The following is a 22,232-nucleotide window of genomic DNA, read 5'->3' on the forward strand; positions in this document are numbered from 1 at the left end:
AATCTAAAGGTATTCATACCACCCATTCCTAAGCCATTCCCTTAACTCCTACACCAAGCCTGTGGGCTCTCCTTCCTTTGGTTCTACAGCACTTTTTGTTGCTTCTTTCTAAGTATAGATGTCCTCATTCTCATTTAACTATCCCATTGTCCCATTCATTGTCCTCTTACAACCTTGCTTCTTTGCACCTATACTCTATCCAATTTCGTTCCCACACTATCTTTCTACTTTAGGCCATGTTCTTGGCAATTTATCATCATTCATTTGTTGCTGCTTTTTATCACCTGTGAATCTTGCTTTGTTTCTTTAATAGGGACTTCATTTTTGCCTCTTAACTTGCTTTATCTCACATCATTTTCCCCTCTTTCCCCTACCTTCCCTTATTCTTCAGTTTTTATACACAAAGCACCCAAGGTAGAATTTGCCTTGAGTTAGAAGGAAGGGAGGCTGAAGAGACAAGAATGCAACAGACCACTAATCACATGCACTGCCCTTTAGCCACTCAAGACATTCCTAGTGCCTAAGATAAGGGAAGTCCAGAACTTCTTAGGCAAGGTGAAAAAGGAATTAGTAGTATCTGAGATTGGCCAAAGAGAGATATAGCTGACTGAGCCTTGTAATCAAGTAATTCACAAAAGACGATAAAATAATGATCAATAGTGACATGAAAAGATGCTTAGCTTCATGAGGAATCAGGAAAATGCAAAGTTGTGCCTATCATATCAAATAAAAATTAAAAAAGAATATTAAGTCATGATTAAGAGTACAAGGAAACACTCTCAAAGTCAGAAATGGGGTAAGCTGACAGAGCACTCTGGCAGCATTCACCTATACTTTAAATATCTGTATAGCCTTTGAACCCAAATACCTTCATGTAAGAGCGCAAGAAAATAATTAGATAAGGAAACAAAGTTACAGGTACAAATCACTTCCACCTTCTGTCTTAGTTATAACGTAAGAGCATGATGAGGTTGGAGGAAAGAAAAGGGGGATCATGCCTATGGTGGAGGAGTGGAGACACAAGAGAAGCAGAGAGAAAGAAAAGGGGAAGCAGAAGGTAGATATCAAGTGGTGGAAGATGACATGACAAGAGAGGGAGGCTTAAGGGTAAGAAAAAATCAAAAACAAAAAAAAGGAAGGAGGAAGAAGAAGAGGTGGAGGGGGTGGGGGTGGTAAAGGCGCTGGAAAACATGAAGAAGAGAGAAAGGAAGAAAACGTTCCATCATCACTTATGGTACATCCATACCATGAAGGAAATAAAAGGAGTGATAGGTTGTTCACGAGAAAATGTTTAAGTGGAAAAGTCAAGACATACAACAGCAATTGTAGTGTGCTCCTGGTTACCTAAAGTGATACAAAAGGTAAGTGTCATGCAATGTACATCATAGTTCTCACAATAAGATTCTTCTGGTAGGTTTGGACTCAAAGCATTTCTAGTTTATCACAATTTTAATAATTTCTATCAATATGTAATACACTAAAATTCTGTGTCATTTGAACAGATTCATGCATTTGCCTATGAACTAATGTGGAAACAAATTAAGTAGTTATAATGATACCATCTGATTTTCATACAGCAGAAATATTCCATTCTTCCTAGGATACGTTTGAACTGCTTAACAGTTCAATTGTGTAATCTGGGTGTCTTGTCTTATGCTTCTAATCCTAGCACTCATTAGGCTGAGGCAGGAGGGTTGCCATAAGTTCAAAGCCAGCCTGGGCTACATAGTGAAACCCTGTCTCAAAAAGCTAACAAATAAAACAATCATTTGTGTAAACCCATTCTGAAGAGACAGTGGAATTGAGCTATTAATATAGATGTCACTTTCTTAGTTAATTTTTATACAAATTTTAGATTTATCTGGACATACCACAAGAACCCCTCATCAAGGCATTTATCAAATCAAAATACTTTTCATAATGAAGCACACATCATCATTTGGAGAGGTCAAAGGGGATTGCTTAAATTCAGGACCTCCCTAAAGCAGCCCTTGAGACAGGGACTCCAGAATAGATACTTTATTTCAGTGATAGACAACAAAGTGAGATAGCATAGGAGGGAAGATAAACAAGGAACAATGTATTAATGAGCAGGTACTATGACAGACAACTGGAGCTCAGTACTTCAGCATGCCTTCTGACAAATTTTCTAAAATAATCAAAATTGTTCACTGGTGTCAACAGAGTTGCAGTGCTTTATCCCCATCCATCAAGGGCTTGGCCCCCTCCTGCTACTTTTGGGTGATGGGGATATGAACCTCAGGTTCATAAGGAGGTGTCTGAGCCAAATGGGGTGATATTTGTATTATTTCTGTCATCTCTCCAAAATCTTATGACTCCATGAGGTTAGAACTGGCCTTATTTTACAAATGAAGAATCTAAGTTATACAAAGATTAAGCCACTTCCTGAAAACCAAATAATTAAAAAGCAGCTGAGGGGCTGGAGAGATTGTTCTGTGGTTAAGGCACTTGCCTGCAAAGCCTAAGGACCCAGGTTCGATTCCCCAGTGTCCATGTGGAGCAAGATGCACAAGGTGGAGCATGAGTCTGGAGTGCTAGAGGCCCTGGTGCACCCATTCTTTCTTTCTCTTTCTCTCTCTCTCTCTAATAAATGTTCTTTAAAAAAATTTAAAAGGCAGCTGAGTTGAGCTTCAAATACAATTTTGTATCTTCCAGTAATGTTGTAGAAGCCATAGGATGTCACTTTTCCTCTTTAATTTTAATTTTTATTTATTTGAGAGAGAGAAGGGGAGAGAGTGGGGGGGGAGAGAATGGGTGCACCAGGGCCTCTAGCCACTTAAAATGAACTCCAGACGCATGTGCCACCATAAGCACCTGGCCTGTGTGGGTACTGGGGATTTGAACCTGTGTCCTTAGGCTTCACAGGCAAATGCCTTAACTGCTAAGACATCTCTCCAGCCTGGATGTCAATTCTCAAACACAGCTGGTATCTCCTTCCAGGGTCACATAGGCTGAGAGATACATGCTCATTTACAGTGTCCCTACTTGCAAAGGAAAGATACTGAGATAGCTATCCAGATTGTTTTGATCTTCTTACATCCACAGAAAAATATTCTAGGTCATGATCCACTAACCTTGTGAAATTTTCATAGCATCACCATCCCTGGCTCTTCCCACCTTAAATACCACTTGCTATAAAATCATGCCGGAACTTGGATCAAAGTATGAGGGGAAATTTTTGTCTGATGAACTCATTTCAGAAAATCAATTTCATAGAGAGTTCCAGATTCTAATATATTAAAAAATAATCTATAACTTTACTGGGAGGAGAGTGTTTTATTAGAACAAATGCAACATGCTAAGGTCTGCCAGGACACTGAGGTCATACTAATGTGTGAGCCAGTAACAGTCTTTTCATGCTTTAGTAGAGAAGGTAATAATCTACACTTCACTAACAGCCAAGGCTGGCTTGATTTCAAATGCATACAGTTATAGGAAATATCTCATGAAATCGCCGCATTTATAGCTTGCCGACATGTGTCAGTGGAAAAGCCCTTGCAGCTCCCAAAATGACATTTGGGACAGTGCTGTGCATCTTGTTGCCCGAACTGAAGAAAAGGCATGTTTCTTACTCTCTGTTCCTTAGCTTCCCTAGGAGGACACAAGCCCATGTCACAGGAAGCCAGGGAAGCAGGCAGGCATGTCTGACTTTCCCCATCCCCAGCCCAGCTATACAGCTGTTGGCTCAAGAAAGTCCCATTCCCATAAGCCCCAGAGTAGACCACTTGAAGGGGCCCTGATCCTAGACCCTCTATTAACCATCCAGTTGCCATTCTGATTTAGAGTCTCCTTCACATTCAATCCTACAGAACACAAGATCTTCTCCATACAGGTAAGCTTCCAGAAAAGGCTCTGGTCACAAAAGTCTTACACTGACAACCACACACAAGTATATGAGGAAGTGATAGTGACCTCATTCACAAATTGCAATGATTCAGAGAACAAGACCCCAGCCCAGTACATAGTGGACTGTCTGGAGTTGAAACATTTTTACCCTCTTGGTCAAGTACTTCCTAATTCTTGATCCACGACAAGGATGGGCAAGGCTCCAGATCTATATCCTTTATATCTATCTGGAATTATTTTTTACTATCCAGGAATATCACAGCAACATGACAACCTTGATGGGAAGGGAAAATGTCAGGTCTGCTCTTTCTCCAGTCTCAGAGGCCTTTGTGGCAGACACAGAGGCTGGCTCCAACAGGAAAGGGAAGGGCTTGGGTCCGGGGAAGAGGCACTTCACCTGGCACACTGGGCTGGAAGACTTTATTCAGATCCAAGGAGGAGGCTCTGGAATGGGTTTTCTGTGGCCGCGGTGGCGGGGTGGGAGGATCCTCGCCCCTTTTCATGGCCTCTTCTATGGAGGTGCTAGAGTAAGATCTGCAGTAAAATAAGGGAAATAGCAAAGCTTTATTCCTTGAAGTTGGGTTGAAAAAGAAAACACCCCTGAAATCAAAGTGACTGCAGAGGACCCATGAGCTGCCAGAAAGCAAACCTACATTCTATTAGCCCTTAAATGCCACTGTGTACAATGACTGCCCAAATACAACCATGAACCGGAAGTTTATTACCCGCTTTGCTCTTACTATGTCATTGGCTTAAATTTATGCTCCCCACCTGAAAATGTTTTGCATACATTCAAATCCATTTCTATTTCTTAATGTTAGTAAGAATAACATGTAAGCCCTTCAGCTTAGGTTCCTCTGTGCATCAAGAGATAGGCTGCATCTGGTATTAACTAGCTGTGACACTTTTCTCTTGTCTATTTGTGACTGTGATGATAATCACATACTGAACGGGAACAGAGAAACTGAGACTAGAATCCAAATATTCATGGGAATATGCCACAAATAAAATGTAGTCTGGTTGAGGGGTTCCACTTGTCATGACCACTGAAATAAGGGTTCGTGGAAACATCCACAGTAAAGACCTCATTAAAAAAAAAAATACTTGTGTGGCTTGGTATGTGATGTGGTGGGGGAATGTAGATATGTCACCCCATGCATGCATGTGTGAAGGCCAGAGGAGAACAGTCAGTATTCTCTATTGCTCATCCACATGTTTCCTTGAGAGGAAGTTTGTCACTGAACCTGGAACTGCCATTTTTGGTCAGACTGGCTGACCAGGGAGACCTTGCAATTTCCTAGTCTCCACTCACTACAGGAATGGGGTTAGAGGCATGTGTGACTATTCCCAGCTGTTTACATGGGTGCTGGGGAATCGAACTTAGGGGGAATCTGGCCCTTATCCTTACTCAGTGAGTCCTCTTGCCAGCCTCAAAGGGCTCATTGTAACCTTCATCTTCAAAGTCCAGTAAGGCATAGCTAACTTGGTAACATCTCTAACTGTAACTCCAAGAAAGACATTTAAAGAAAAAGAAACTAAATAAAAAAGTTATTTAGTTCAATCCAAACTCTAGTCTTGGTTTCTATATTCCATTTTGAAATATTCTTAATAGTGTTCATGAGGCAAAGAAATGGTTTGGTAGTAGCAGTAAGAATACTTAATGGAATCTTACTCATTTTCTAAATTAATTCAACCCCATACTTTGTTCTATTATTATTCTCCATATGATAATCAGGAGAAGGAGGCAGAAGTGAATGTGGGCATCTGTCCTATTTAACTCCTCAGTTGACTCCATGTCAAAGCAGAAAATGATATGTGAGTTAGAGCTATGTCTGAGGGACAAAATTCACCTTAGGAAACTGCTCTTTCTATGACCTATTAGATTGTCACTTCATAAATGAGTCTCTCAATAGCTAGTAAGCTCTTTGTTTTGGGCAGAGCTTTTTTGACATTGAGAGTTTTTATTAACCTCAGTAAGTTTCTCAAGGTTGTTTTGTGGTAGTTGAGGGTTTTATCTGTCTTTCAAGTTTAAATCTTTAAGAAAGACTACAATAATGTCACAGGACACACTATGGGATATCCCCCATGCCTTAAATAGCAAGGTAGGAAAGGCAAAGACAGGTAGGAACTAAGGGATGAATGCTCTTAACACTTTCAACTGGAAGCAAAAGACATCCATATGAAAAGGCAAGAACATTCTTAAAGGAAAGCTACTGCTTTAAAAAAGAAACTAGAGACCCTAGATAGAAACTGAGCAAAATAAAACCTTCTGTATCACATACAGTTTTGGTGGCACCTTCTAATCAAGAAAGAAAGAATAACATATGCATATAAGTAGTGAGTGCTTGTGGTACATAATTAACACACTATCACAGACCATACACCTCATTTCCATGCATAAGCTATGTTTACAGTCTCATATGGAAAGGTAGTGAATATAAAATTAGTGAGATTACATATCAAAACAGCAACAAATTAATCTATAAATGACAAATTATGGACAAGTAATTTGAGAATGGTAATTTTCTCTTACACTTCTACAAATCTGTGTTATTTGAAAAGGGGAATAAAAATGATTTGACACTCTTCAACTCAGTAAAGAGGTAGCTGGGAATAGTGAAAATAAAATCATTCAAATTGGACCAGGAAGCCAATCTAAGAAAGAATAATACATTAAATTTATCCATGCCTATTAGTAATGAAGCATGCACCTATGAGATTTGACAATTTCACTCACTTTGGGTGACAAAAGAAGTCCTAAGAAGCTAAAATTGTGAAGATAGGTTTAGAGTCAATACACTACACATAAGCAAATGTCTGCAATTCAGAGACTTTTCTTAATGTGAAAGTGGATAAATATTATTACTTCCACAATCCAAAGCTAGTATAAATTAATCTGCAAAAAAATCATTCAACCTTATAAAGAGGAGGAGGAAATTTGACCATCATAGAGTATCCATACCCTTCTTCTTACTAAAATGAACTATTCTATTGTCTTAAAAGATATATACTATAAACATTAATAATATATAATATATAAAAATAGTATATATTAATACAGTTATCTATGCCTTTTATAATCAAAGAAACCAAACCTCAATGTGAAAAAAATACAGGCACCATTCTTTGATTTACACTGAGATGACATTTCCTTAAAAGTAGACTTTTGGTGGGGGGGATTGATGTAGGGTCTCGCTCTAGCCCAGGCTGACCTGGAATTCACCATGTAGTCTCATGGTGGCCTTGAACTCACAGCAGTCCTCCTACATCTGCCTCCTGAATGCTGGGATTAAAGGTGTGTGCCACCATGCCCGGAATAGATATTTAAAACATATAAAATATGAGGAGACTCAAATCCACTTTTCCAGGAATGTGTGTAGTAGCCAAAGAAGGAAAAAAGTCACTAAGCTGGGTGTGGAGGTACACGCCTTTGATCCCAGCACTCAGGAGGCAGAGGTAGGAAGATGGACATGAGTTCAAGGCCAACCTGAGACTACATAGTGAATTCCAGGTCAGCCTGAGCTAGAGTAAAACCCTACCTCGAAACAAAACAAAACAAAAGGTCACTAAGAGCCAAAGCAAAACTCATAAAAACACACACAGTATCTGTCTTACACTGTAGCTCTATTACTAAAAAGTGGCCCCAACATCAGTTCTCCTCTGTGATGGGTTAACTCTTTCAGTGTTTCTGTATTTCTCTTCTGCTCTTATCTTCTGAGTCTGCCTTATTGGTTCTCCCTCTTTTGCTGATTACTATTTGAAAAATGTGAGGCTGAAAAGTACTAAGATAGGCTCAAATAGACCATAAGTACTGCTTACCAAAAGCTTGACAGCTCCTTGAAGCCATCATGAGCATGCATCCCTACTCTAGATTTTATTCCCCGGACTTATTGCTTTTTGATGACGACCTTGGCATGATAGCAAATTTCAGTGAGTGACTTTTTAACCCTAGTTTCTTCTTAGCAAAGAAAATTATGTCCCCCTATTACTTATCATCTTCCTCCAGTTCAGTCTAGTCACAAAACCCACTTGCTGTCACAGAGCCAAAGAGCATCAACCACCATCTTCTGGCACTGATGACCATAGAGACTGAGAGGCTCCCAGCATCAGTCAATGTTCCAATCCACTCCAAGGCGTGAAATGGCTTACACCTGTAGATTCAAGTCTAAAGGTAAAGGAGGTGATTTCTTGAGTTTGGGCTTGGGGTTTTATTTCTAGGCGGGGAGAGTGCACAAAAGGCATTAAAGGAGAAATTAAACAAACTCTACCTGGATCTTGGTCTTGCTTTGAGACTGTTGGAATCCTTGGGAGTTGCTGAAACAAAAGATGATTTGTAGTTTGCTTGGGTTTCATTTCTGCAGTTAAACAGGGTGATAGGAAGCAGCTGGGCTAATACAGAACACAGTCACAGGTAAATGTGAGGTAGAGGGGTCCACGTGGAGAATGCCAGGCCTTCTACAGCTTCACCAGTTCCTGATGTCATTTTTACTTTTATTTTTATTATCTTTAGGTACACTTAAAGGGAAACAAAACCCAGCATGTTTTTCCTTTTGTCAGTACCTATCTGAGAAGTCATTCTCAAAACAAAGTGGATGATTTGGAGACAATCCAGGATAGAAAGGCACTCCATTTAAGGGTTATCTTTTAAAAATATTTGGATCATTTGCAAGCAGAGAAGGAGGGAAGGAGAAAAGAAAGAAAGGAGGGAAAAGGGGAAAGGAAAGAAGGAGAGGGAGAAAGAAAGACAATATGGCTGTGCCAGGGCCTCCTGCCACTGCAAACAAATTCCAGGTGCATGCTCCACTTTGTGCATCTGTTTTATGTGGGTACTGGGGATTAAACCTATGCCGTTAGGCTTTGCAAGCAAATACCTTTAACCACTGAGCAATCTCTCCAGCCCAAGGTTACCTTATATATAATGATGGATTCACATTTGAGGGTTTCCTGGTCTCTCACAATAGTATGTTTTGAACACATCTCCATTAAAGATTAGGAAGAAATCTATCCAGCTATACATTTTCTTAAATATACAATCAGAACCAGTTATGTCTTACACCTGGAATCCCAACTTTGGGAGATAAAGGCAGGATGATTTCTGTGAGTTCAAGGCCAGCTTAAGTCTACATAGTGAGTTCTAAGCAAATCAGAGATATGCAACGAGACACTGTCTCAGAAAGCCAAATAATACATATGCAAATATACACATACATATATATTATATATCAACAGCAGCATGGTGACAAGAAAATCAAGTTCCTATAATAAGTTGAAAGAAGATATACAGCTTCCCTAGCCAGGAGTGGTAGTTTATGCCCATAATCCCAGAATTCAGGAGGCTGAAGTAAGAGAAAGACCATGGATTTGAGGCCAGCCTGAGCTACGCAGTGAGTTGGAGGATATTCTAGGCAACAGAGTGAGACCTTGTCTCAAAAATCCAAACAAGGGGGCTGGAGAGATGGCTTAACGTTAAGGCGCTTGTCTGTGAAGCCTAAGGAAGTATGTTAAATCTCTCTCCAGATCCTATGTAAGTCAGATGCACAAAGGTGTGCAAGCACAAGGTCGCACATGCCTACTAGGTAGTGCAAGCATCTGGAGTTCGATTGCAGTGGCTGTGGCCCTGGCATACCAATTCCGTCTTTCCCTCTGTCTTTCTCTCTTTCTCAAATTAAAAAAAAAAAAAAAAAAAAAAAAAAAAAAAAAAAAAAAGTCCAACAAGAGCCGGGAGATGACTCAGTGGTTAAAGGTACATGCATGCAAAACTTGCTGGCCAGATTTCAATTCCCCAGGACCAATGTAAAGCCAGTTGCACAAAGGGACACATAGGCGTTTGCAGTGGCAAAGGACCCCGGTGTATCCTCTCTCTGTGTATCTCTCCATATGTCAAATAAATAAAATTTCCAAGCAAGAAAATATCCTTGTTTCTCCTATTTCTGGACTGATTCAGACAGAGAATATCATGGAAAAAATTGTCAAAATATGTTGTTAATCATAAAAACTTTTTGCATCAAATCTAAATCATAAGTTAACTTACTACCAATACCCATGGAACCTATGGTCCTGTCACAAGTGGTAAGAAGTAATCAGAAGCGTTTACAAAACAACAGTCCTCATATTGGTGTGTCTACTCATGTGTACAAGGTGACTTATGAAACCAGTAGCTCTGTTAAGGTTTTGCAAACACTGCAACTTTACATCATAAAAATGCACAGAAAGACTGTTACTTATGATGATAATCTCTTTGTTTTTGCAATTCTTTTTCCAAAATAAAGTCTCTCATTACACTATTCCATCCTCTTTTCCACTGCTGCACAGATAAAAACCCTCTTCAGCATGAAGCAGCCTAAAATGCTGATGATCACTAAAACCCTTGGGTTAGATGAGAGGGCAAAAAAGGAAGCAGAAAATCCTCCTAAATGCTAACGAGGCACAAAGCAACCTCCCAAGAGAGAGCCTCCCCTTAGACTTGGTTAGCTGCATGAAAGAGACATTTCTCTAAACGTAAGCATTTTGGCTTTCTGCAGTGAGAACAAGCATCTTTCAACCTCAAATGGAAATGTTGCCATAGCCACCACCCCCGAACGCGTGGAAAAACCAAGGAATGTGAGTCCGCTCTTATCCATATCATGCACTCACACCTGGACAAAAAAGGAAAACTACCTCCCCCTCTATCCCACCAACTCCATGCAGCAAAGAAAAGCAGCCTACATAGGGCCTCCCCTCTGTCCCAGGAAAGAGCTGCCCTGGAGCTGGAAGACCAGCATGGGACCAGACTCACCACAGAACTAGAAGCAGGCCTCTCAGCAGGCTGCCCACTATTGTTCCATATCCCTCTTTTCCCTCAAGCCCAACTGCTTTCAAGAAACATTTGGGTAGGAGAAACCCCTGCAGTGTTAAAACACTGCTCTCCCAATCCAGACCATGGTAGCCTTAGCCGTTAATTCCTTTGTCCTCTGTCATTATCTAAGTCTTCTGCTGATGCAGGGATGGGTGTGGGAGGATGTGTGAGACCTGATAATGACAGAGGGTTGAGGGTGTGGATGGGCAGTGGAGAGACAGGAGCAGAGATGAGACCAGAGGTCCTGAGGCCCAGGTGTTCCTCCTGGCTATTATATTAAGTAGCTGTCACCTCTCTGAACTTCCCTTTCCTCAACCATTGTGCGAAGAAAAATAAATGGTAGCCCCTCTCTCACAAGGACAAATATGATGGTAAAGGTCCTTTAAAAAGTTCAGTGCAGAATTGTGAAGTGTTACTGTGGTAGAGGCCCTAAGTACAGGCTAATTTATAGTCGAAGCTTATCAATTGGAATTCTGTTTAGTTCCTTGCAGGACAGAAAAGGAGCAACTAATGGAAGGAGAGAAGTATTCTACTGCAAAAAGAACACAGGGTGATCACTGATAATGCACTTACAGCCGTCTGAAAACCACACTGAGTAGAAACTGGCTCCGACACCTCAGCATGACTAAGAAACAGCAAGATAAAGACAACCACTGTGTGGCACACTTGGGTGAATTAGGATAGAATGGACATAGGATATAAAATCTCTGAGACTCCCCAAGTACACACACATTCAGCAATTAAAAGGATAAAGGCATGTGGAAAAGGCTTAATAAGGAATACCCCCATTCCTTGGTGACAGTACCATGTCATCTATCATAAACCACATCACTTTCATTGTCGTAATTATCACCATCATCAATACCACCACCCACCACCACCGTTGGGAACAGCAGAGCACGGAGGTGCTTCTCCCTCTACCTGCAGGAATATATCCAAGGCAGTTTGGTAGATTTCCGCAGGTTTAAGACTACAGAAGTCTCAGCAGTACTAGTCTAGTTAACTCTTCCATACTCCAGTAAGCCCCAGAAAACCTAGCTCAGCTCTTGGGGCATGTGAAGATCTGCAAAAGCATCAAGGGCATGCTGTGTTTCAAATTCAAACAAAAGCCAATGATGGATCACAGCTTTTCTTATGGACAGCGGATGGGGGGGAGGTGACAACTTCCCGAAAACTCCAGGTATGTCCTCTTTCTAGAAAATGGGAAGGGGAAGAGAGAGCAGGCCCAAAGATTAACCTTTCAAAAAGCTGCAACTGAACTGAGGGGAATTGTCTCCAGTTCATGAACCACCATGCAAAATTCTAATTAGCACCTTGAGAGTCTTGTATCTCCCATGGGGAAACTCTTGTGTCTTCTCAGGAAATAGGTATGAAATATGTTTGCTATAAGAGATGCCATCATATCCAGTAAGAGGCACCAGTGGGAAGGATAAATTTTTTTTTAACTCCCAGTATGTTTCCAGGCAATGTGAAACAAATTTAGGTATATCTCACGTGCTGTGGCACACCTGTTAGCCTTTATTTGGTGAAGCCAAGCCTTAATAAAGGATAGCTAAGAATGAGTTCTAAGGCTCATGCACCAGAAAACACTTGATCTCATGCTGAAAGCTCTGGAACAAACAGAAAGAGTTGAGATCATCCAAGCCTGCAGAAGAAACATCAATTTAACATTGCAAATTTAAATAGCTTTTACTAATACTGTGGCATGACATTTACAAAAACTAGGAAGCACCAGATATAAGAGCTGTAAGGAATTGGCCTTATGCAAACAGAGCGTTTCTCCCTGTGATGAATGAATCCAAAGGGATTTGCAAGGTCTAAATTAGCTTGAGGATTTCAACTGCTTTTGGAGTCATTAGTCATCTACAATCCTAAGTGTCCCTTTTGAAGAATCACTTTCTAGAGGTAGTGGTTCCCACTATCGGCTGCATACTGGAATCACCAGGTGAACTGGTGATTGATTTCTCAGGTCCTCCTTCATAGCCAACCATAGTCTCACTCGTTTTCTTTATCCCTCTTTCTCTCCTTCCTGCTCTTTCTCCACTTCTCCCTCTTCTTTTGTCCCTCTCATCCCCTACTCCTTCCTCTTTCTCCATCTTACTCTCACTTTTAAACCTCAAGTAAACTTAATGTTTGGGAAATATTTTATAATAGCATAAATGTCAATGTTTTCTTGATGCCTCTGTAACTTTCAAGAAATAAGCACAGGATGATAGCTAGCTAAGTGAAAAAAATATGATTTACATACACTGAGGAAATAATAAAAAAAAAGAAACTTCTTTCAAATCCTCTGGAATTACTTGATATTTTAACAGAGTTCATTTTGGTACAATGATTACTCCCTATGGACCCACCAACACATTACCACCTCTCCAAGAAACTAGCCAACATGATTCTTCCTTTTCTCCTTGGAATACAACCCATGTTTAAGCAGGTATACTTGCTTTCCTGGTGGTGAAGGATTATTAAAAAGTTTTAAGATGAGGCTTTGCAAATGGAAAATGCCAACACTAAGCCACCAGCTAATCACTTGTATCAGTTCCTATTCTACGAAGAAACTACAGTGGCTTGTTAAAATCATCTCAACTCTAAACTGTCTCAATTTTATACTTCTAACAAGACCCAAAATTCAAACAGTGATTCTTTTAATGAAACCTAAATTAAAAACTTCAAAAAAAATCAGGTTCTTCTGATTCATAAAGAGAGGGGGAAGAGTAGAATGCTTGTAAAGGCTTCTTTGTAATAAAACCTGAGACAAACAAACGGAGATAAACAGACACACTATCATCACAGAGGTGGCAATGTCTAGTCACCAGACTCTTGTTTCTTTAAATTATTAACAGTAATATAGAAATGGTTTTCTCCTACCTGGATCCTCTGACCCGTCCTTTGGTAAGACTTCATTGACAGTACTTTTCAAAGCTAGTAGCGATTTGTTTCATTTTTAAGAAAGAAACAGAAAGGAAAAGAACAAAAAATACCTATAAAATTTTATTTCTCATGTACATTACAATAAAACAAACAATCCCTATCCATCACTTTAAACTAGAACAATATGATCCTGGTGGATGAGGAAAATTTCTTCCTACCTAGAGCAGACATGTCTTCAACTTTGCAGAGAGTGCCTGTAAGTAGTTAGGACTATTACCAAGAAACGTTGAGAATTTCCCTTTGCTTTTGACATCCACATCAATGATACCACAATGTCTGGGATTGAAAGCCCAGCTCCCAGTAATTTCTCTAAGACCCACCACCAGGCAAATAATCAGAGTACTTGAGGCTACAGACAATGTGTACTTCCACCTTGCTCTTCTGACCAAATATTTAAGTAGAAAGACTTACACCACTGTTGTTTATTTTCTATGTAAGACTTAATTTGTGGCAGGTCTCAACAACAAAACCTAAAATATCTTCATTCCAGATAAGCTTTCCTCATTCATAAGTAGTGAATCAATATGAGATAATAGGTAGAAGACTGGCTTGAGAAAGAAAATCTTGGTTTTCGTTCCAGTTCTTTTATACAAACAAATGATTCATATTGCCTGAGCTTCAGTTTGATTATCTCTAAACATTAAATGACATAACACACCAGTTTTGTGAGGTCTGCATATGCCTGTATGAGGAAGGACCGGGTCTATTCTAAAAACATAATTCAAAGTGTGGAAGTTGGAAGAGAGGACCCTTCCTACACCTCTCGGTATTGCAGGCCAGCTTTTCCCATGGTGGAAAGCAGCCTTAACATGGAACACTGCTGCATAGCTTCAGCGCTTCAGTAAAATGGGCAAACTGTAGCATGTATTCTCACAAAACCACTAAGAAACAGATAAAAGCCCGGGGAAAGGAAGCTCTATCTGAACAAAACAATTCCTCATGAAATAGACCTGTGCACACATGCACATGTGCAGTGATTTTCTGGGATCATATGTGCCAACAATAGACATTAAGCTCTCAATTCCTTCAATTCCTAACTATAGGTCTAGATTCCAACATCTGGTATCAAGAGAGCCTAAGGTCAACAGTGACTAAGGGGCCAATGAACTAAAGGGATTTGGACACTGAAGGTCTTCTGTCATTTTAAGAACTATACTTTGTGTCACCAAGTTAAACTGCTGGATCCATCCAAATGAGTTCTCACATTGTGAGCTGTTGTCATACACTCTGGTAGCCCAGTTGTTCCAAGAGAAGTAGATGAGAAAACAGAGGGGAGGTGTCCTCAAAAGAAGAACAGTTATTCCTTGCATACCTTGTTTGTCATCAGCAGTCACATCTTGGGCAGGGACAGGAAAGTCAGCCATGTCTTTAACACATGTCTTCTTGGAAAAGAAAAGTCAATTAATTATTCAGGTGGAAAACATTAAGCAATATGCACATACGATGAAAATGTTTACAAAGTTATACTTACTGCCAAAATTGATGTCTTTAGTAAGCTCTGACATTTAATAGTTTATGTTTTAGGTTCCTAGTGAGGTATAAATTAATTTATACTCAAATTTTTACATACAATAGTGGGAAGAAATAGATTTAGAAAAATAGATTCAAATAAAGACATATTTATGGATACTATATTAAATCTGTCATACAGAAGCTGTCCAAATCTGATTAAGATAGCATCCTTGCTGTAGAGTAAGAGCAAATCAAACAATTCCCCTATCTCACATATAAGTAAAGTCCTATATGTTATATATAAGTCATTTTTAAATTGTTCATATCTACTTACTATAAATTCCTATAACTCTTTCAACATATGCTCTAACTTAATATTAATATATTATATTATACTTAAAAGTGGTAAGAGAGCAAGTCTTGAATGTTCTCAGCACTGGAAAAAAATACCATTGTGAGGTGATGGATGTGATACTCACCCTGATTAAAATAACCACTGCATGATGTGTGTATACATACATGTACCAAAACAGCACAAATGCAAATGTATGTGTCCATTATACCTCAATAAATCTGGAACATTATGAATTCTAAGGCCTCTGATGATATTAAAGGATGATATATATCATATTTGTGCTTCTTATATGTGCAAACTCGGTAAAGATATCTAAGAATGAAATGTTGTCTCAGTAGACAGGAGAAAGATGATAGGACTCTTTCAATTATTATTTATATTTTAAGCATACTCAAATTTTAAATGGTGATCAATTTTAAAACTTAAAGGAAGGTGAGTAAATTCCTAGAATGGCTTGGTGCTCCAAAACATTAATTCATTTACTTCAAAGAACTCAAGCCCAGAATGATAAGCAACACTGTTGGTTTTTAAACTGTTCCAGAACATAGAGCTACAGTACTACTTAATGGTAAGACTGAACACTCCTTAGCTAAGTTATTCTTGATGCTCAATAAAACCTCAGGATATAATTTCCTACTCATTGTCTACTATCACCAATATGTATTCTTTTTCTTTTTTGGTGCTATCATGCAGAAGATGAACTTAACATCTCATACGTGCTAGGCAAGCAATTCTACCTCTGAGCTATCTCCTCAGTCTGCTTCTCACATTTTATTTTGAGGCACAGTTTCTCCAAGTTCCCCAGGCTAGCCTTAAACTCACCCAATAGCCCAAAGTGGACTTGGCCTTGTGATCCTCTTGCCTTAGTCTCCCAAGTAGCTGGTTGTGCTAGCTTGAATGAATAGCCTCCCCCCACTGTTTCATGTGTTTGTGATTAAGCCTTATACTTAATTCCCAGCTGGTGAAGCCTTGCTAGAGGAGGTGTGCCACTGGAGGCAGACTCTGAGGTAATATACCCTAGCTCCAAGCCCAGTACTCAAACTACTTCTTTCCCGCTGACTGTGGAGATGTGACCCAGGCTTCTTGCTCAATCCTATGGTGCTTTCCCAACCATGATGAAACCTCCCCTCAAAACTATAAGCTGGAATAAATCCTTTCATCCACAAGCTGCTTCTAGTTATGTGTTTTGTTCCAGCAACAAGAATGTAATTTTTACACTGGTAATAGAGATCCAGCCAATGTATCTTAGTGCACTTATTTTACTGTTTTCTTTCACCTGGACCCAATTGAAGAAGAAAATGATCTAAGAGTAAGACAATATAAATAAAAACAAATCCAAAACCTTCATTGAAAACTTTGCCCAATGGCAGAGCACTTGCCTACTATGCATGATCCTGGATTCAATCCTCATCACACAAAGGAATCCAAAAATCAAACAATAAATAAATCGAGTGACATTTCACACTGATGGGTCTGGAGAATTATTACTAAGATAGTAATAGCAGCTGAGTATGATGGCATATCCCTGTAATCCCTGCAATTAGTCTGAGGCAAGAGGATCATTCAAGGGAGCATGGGCTACAAGGTGAAATCTTGACTCAAAAAAAAAGGGGAAAAAAAAAAAGATCACAATGCTCTGAAAAGTATGCTTCAGATTCAATGCAGTTCTTAGGAATTTTATTTTGTTTGTTTTGCTTCTTGGAAGAATTTGGCAAGCTTGTCCTGAACTTTACATAGCAATGCAGTGGTGCTATAATAGCCAAAATTCTTGAAAAAAAAAAAAAAAAAGAAAGATAAAGGATCATACTTCTGGCCAGACATAGTGACACATTCCTGTAATTCCAGCATGGTGGAGAATGAGGCAGAGGATAAGTGAGAGTTTGAGGCCAGCCTGGGCCACAGAGTTAAGACCCTGTCTCAAAAAATGCTCACATTTCCAATTTCAAAACTTACCACAAAATTATAGTTGTCATGATAGTGTGGTATTCCTATCATCATAAACATATCAATAAATGGAATCAAACTGAGAATCGAGAAATGAACTTGTACATTTTTAAAGTGATTGGTTTTCAGCGGAGTGCAGGATAAGTCAAGGGGGGAAATCAGCATTTCAGTATATGATGGCTAGGACAGTTACATATCTACATACAAAAAAATGAAGTTACACCTTCAGAACATATACAAAAATTAACTCAAAGTAAATCTAAAACCTAAACATAAAACTTCTTAGAAGAAAACATGAAAGCCTCCATGACCTCACATTAGATAATGGTTTCTCTGACATCACAACAAAGCAAAAGAACTGCCTTTATTTAATAAGAGACAAAAAGCTCAATTTTAAATTGGACAAAGTAGGTTCAGTGGCTCCACCTGTAAGCCCAGCACTCAGAAGGTAGAAACATGGGGATTGGAATGAGTTCCAGGCCAGTCTAGGCTACAGAGTGTGATCCTCTCTGTTGGTATCTCAAAACACCAAGAGAGAAGAAAAAGAAATAAAAATGGACAAACGTGTTGATATAGACATTTCACCAAAGAAGATAGGCAAACAGCTAATAAACACATGAAGAGATGCTCAACAGCACTGATCACTAGTAAATTCAAATTAAACCACAATGAAATACTCATTCACTTAACAAGGATGCCAAGGACAAGGGTTAACAAGGATATGTGGAACTTAGAATCCTCACAGATTGCTGCTGGGTGAATTAAAATAATACAGATGTTTTGGAAGTAAGTTGGTGGTTCCTCAAAAGTTGAACATTGTTGTGCAATCCAACAACTCCATTAGTAAACATATTGCAAAGAGAATTGAATATATATGTTTACACAAAAACTTACAAATGTAGGTTTATAATAACCAAAAGAGGCAACAAAGATAGAAAAAAATAAACAAAAAGTAGCATATCCATACAATGGATACTATTCATCAAAAAATGAATATAATGCCCTAGAATTATGCTAAATGAAAGAAGACACATGCCATATAAGATTCCATTTATATGAAATTGCCAGAATAGGCAAATCCAGAAAGAGAAAATAAGTTAATGGTCATCAATGGGTAGGGGTAGTAAATGACTGCTAATAAGTACAAGATTTTAGAGTGATAAAATGTTCTACAATTAAACTACAGATATGGTTGAACAAATCTGCTAATATAGTGGGACAAAAACACTGAACTGTGTGTTTAAATGGGTACTTTATGTTAGTTATTTCTCAATAAAGCTGTTTTTAAAAGAAAAAAAATCTAGCATTCTAACATACTACTAGAATGGAGTATAGCTGAAATTAAAATTTGTAATTCCTGGGCTGGAGAGATGTCTTAGCAGTTAAGCACTTGCCTGTGAAGCCTAAGGACCCCGGGTCAAGGCTCGATTCCCCAGAACCCACGTTAGCCAGATGTACAAAGTGGTGCATGTGTCTGGAGTTCATTTGTAGTGGGTGGAGGCCCTGGCATGCCCATTCTCTCCCTCTCTTTCTCTCTCTCTGCCACTCTCAAATAAATAAAAATAAAAACAAAAAAATTATTTAAAAAATCTGTAATTCCTGATGGAAATAAGTACAAGATTAAAGCCCTGATGTCTTTAGCAAAGCAAACTGCTGGGGCTTGACTCCCTCTTGCCTTCCTCATGGTGGGAGCTCTCTATGGTTACTCCTCTATCCTACTCTAACAAAGTCTCTCTAAACCTTTAAAAAAGAAGAGAGATGGGCTGGAGAGATGGCTTAGCGGTTAAGCGCTTGCCTGTGAAGCCTAAGGACCCCGGTTCGAGGCTCGGTTCCCCAGGTCCCACGTTAGCCAGATGCACAAGGGGGCGCACGCGTCTGGAGTTCGTTTGCAGAGGCTGGAAGCCCTGGCGTGCCCATTCTCTCTCTCTTCTCTCCCTATCTGCCTTTTTCTCTGTCTGTCACTATCAAATAAATAAAAATAAAACAAAATTTAAAAAAAAAAAAGAAGAGAGAAAAAAAAAGCAAACTTCTTGTGAGCAGAAACCTCAAATAGCTACAGGTATTTCACAACACAAACACCTTTACAGAAGTCACTGCTCACAGGACTGGTACCAATCACCATTCACACTCCATGCATTCATGATGGATTAAAAGAAAATATACAGACAGAACAATGAGTAACAATTGCTCACAAGAACATCAAATATTTAATCATGAGCTATAAAAAGCCAACCTAACCTTTTAATCAAATTTTTATTAGTGTATGTTAATTGTACAAAGCAATGGGTTTCGTTATGACATTTCTATAGATGTACATAATGAGCTTTGACCTTGTTCACTCTCATTAGTACCCTTTATAACATTCCCTCCTCCTTCCACATCCCTAATAGTCTCCCTTTTACCTTCATGGCCCTATTTTTCTCTCTCTAAATACTATATTTGACAGAAAACATGTAATACTTCTCTTTGTGGATCTATAGTTCCATCTATTTTCCTGAAAATTGGATAATTTTGTTCTTTGTGGCTGAATAAATAAAACTCCACTGCATATATATGCCATATGTTCTTCATTCACTTATCTATTCCAAGATATCTATACTGATTACATAACTTGAGTATTTTGAATAGTGCTGTGATAAACATGGGTTTTCAGGTATCTCTATAGTGAGTTGACTTTCTTTCTGTTGGGTATATATCTAGAATTAGTATGGATGAATAATATAGTAGTTATATTTTTAAGTTTTTTAGGCCCAACATATTGATGCCCACAGTTGCTTAAGGATTCCAACTTTTCCCACATCCTTGCCTATATTTATTATTAGTTTTCTTGATGACAGTCATTCTGACTGAGATGAAATCTCAATGTACTTGTGATTTTTCATTTCAATGGATACAGAAGCTCAACATGGCTTTATGTGTTTATTGGCCATTTGTACACATATTCAATATAAGCTTCATCAAAATTCGAATAATATTCTTCATAAATAATATTTTCACAATTTGAAAATCCTAAAATTCATATGGAAGCACAAAAGACTCATAATAGCCCAAGCAATGCTAAGCAAAAAGAATAATGCTGGAAGTATTATAATACCTGATATAAAATTATACTGCAGAACCATCATAACAAAACAGCATGGGTCTGGCACAAAAGCTGAAATGTAGCCCAATGGGAAAAAAAAAACATAAAGAACATGAAAATAAACCAACATAGATACAGAAGCTAATATTTGATAAGGGTATCAAACAGAAAAATGGTAGGGCTAGAGAGATGGCTTAGCAGTTAATGTACTTGCCTACAAAGCCAAAGAACCTAGGTTCAATTCTCTAGTACCCCTATAAGCCAGATACACAGGGTAGACCATGCATCTGGAATTTGTTTGCAATGGCTAGAGACCCCAATGTGCCCATTATTCCTGCACACACACCCCCACTCATCTGCCTCTCTCTCTCAAATAAATAACAAAGATGCATTGTAATAAAAATATATGCTAGAAAACATAACATATTCAACAAATGATGCTGAAAAATGTATCAGACAGGAGTTAAATTAAATACCTGAAAAAGAAGCCATTCAATCAAAAAAGGGGCTAGTGAGATGAATAGACAGTTCTAAAAAAGAAAGAAAGAAAGAAAGAAAGAAAGAAAGAAAGAAAGAAAGAAAGAAAGAAAGAAAGAAAGAAGAAATGCAGGGCTGGGGAGATAGCTTAGTGGTTAAGTGCTTGCCTGCGAAGCCTAAGGACCCCGGTTCAAGGTTCAATTCCCCAGGACCCATGTTAGCCAGATGCACAAGGGGGCAGGGGGCGCACATGTCTAAGGTTAGTTTGCAGTGTTTCTTTCTCTGTCTGTCACTCTCAAATAAATAAATAAACAAAAAAAGTTTTAAAAAATGCAAAGCTGGCCATGGTGGTTTGTACACAGCTGTAATACCAGCACTTAGGAGATGCTGGTAAGAAGATCAGGAGTTCAAAGTCCTCCTCTTCTATATGGTGGTATGTGAGTCCCTGGCTCAAAAAACAAAAAAATACAAATGGCCAATAAATATTTGAAAAAGTGTTCAATACTCATTTATTTATTTATTAGCACACAGACATACAAATAATTAGGTTGAATTGAATTATAGTATTTTAAATTTTTATTTTACTTCATATGTATTTGTGTGTATGTATGTGCACATGTTCATATGTGTGAGTATGTAAATACAGGTACACCCATGGCATGGTGTACATATGGAGGTCAGAGGTCAACTTTAGGATCAGACCTCTGCCTTTCCACCTCATTTGAGTGGGGTTTCTCATTCTGCTGCTCTTTACTGTGCTGGCCATGAGCTTCCGGGAATTTCTCCTGTCTCTTCCTCCCACCTCCATAAAGGCAGCATCAGCATGCTGGGATTACAAAAGCCAACCACAGCTCCCAGCTTTTGATGTAAGGTCTAGGGCTCAAATTCAGGTACACACACATACACCACAGATACAAAAAGTAAAGTTTAAAAACTAATTTTGATCATAGTAATTTTAAGATTGATAATAATGATGATGGTGGTGATCATATTAACCATAAAAATTCCTATTAATCCATAGCTAAGAATCTCTAAGCACACGGACTTGATGAATGGCCTGACGCTGTGGAAACTAGCTAAGTTACTTTGGAGGATCATTGAAATCCATTCTTATTTGGTCTAAAAGTTTAAAACCCTGAGGTAGCTTTAATGTGATTTAGGGTTCTTTGTATAGTTCTTAAACCTCTTCTTAAAACTTTTCTAGTATGTTATACCATGCTAATGTCAACTACTAAAATTACAACTGAAATTACTTACTAAGAAATCAAAGCCTAGTTAAATAATGGGAT

General features: G+C 38.7%; 1 protein-coding gene across 4 annotated transcripts in view; it reads right to left on the bottom strand.

Moving 5' to 3' along the window:
* Reps2 (RALBP1 associated Eps domain containing 2) overlaps positions 1–22,232 on the bottom strand; it is a 293,602-nt gene that overhangs the window by 90,319 nt on the left and 181,051 nt on the right. For 2 of the 4 annotated variants that reach the window (XM_045140337.1, XM_045140335.1), the window contains exons 10-13: positions 14,946–15,012; positions 13,571–13,624; positions 8,136–8,181; positions 4,265–4,401 (exon numbers count right to left, since the gene is read on the bottom strand). In XM_045140337.1, the coding sequence (XP_044996272.1) occupies positions 4,265–4,401; positions 8,136–8,181; positions 13,571–13,624; positions 14,946–15,012 (304 nt within the window). Of the gene's footprint in view, positions 1–4,264; positions 4,402–8,135; positions 8,182–13,570; positions 13,625–14,945; positions 15,016–22,232 lie in introns of all 4 variants that reach the window. The other 2 variants (XM_045140334.1, XM_045140333.1) reach the window with 1 other exon arrangement.

This window comes from Jaculus jaculus, chromosome X, assembly GCF_020740685.1.
Source record: "Jaculus jaculus isolate mJacJac1 chromosome X, mJacJac1.mat.Y.cur, whole genome shotgun sequence".
NCBI lineage: Eukaryota > Metazoa > Chordata > Mammalia > Rodentia > Dipodidae > Jaculus > Jaculus jaculus.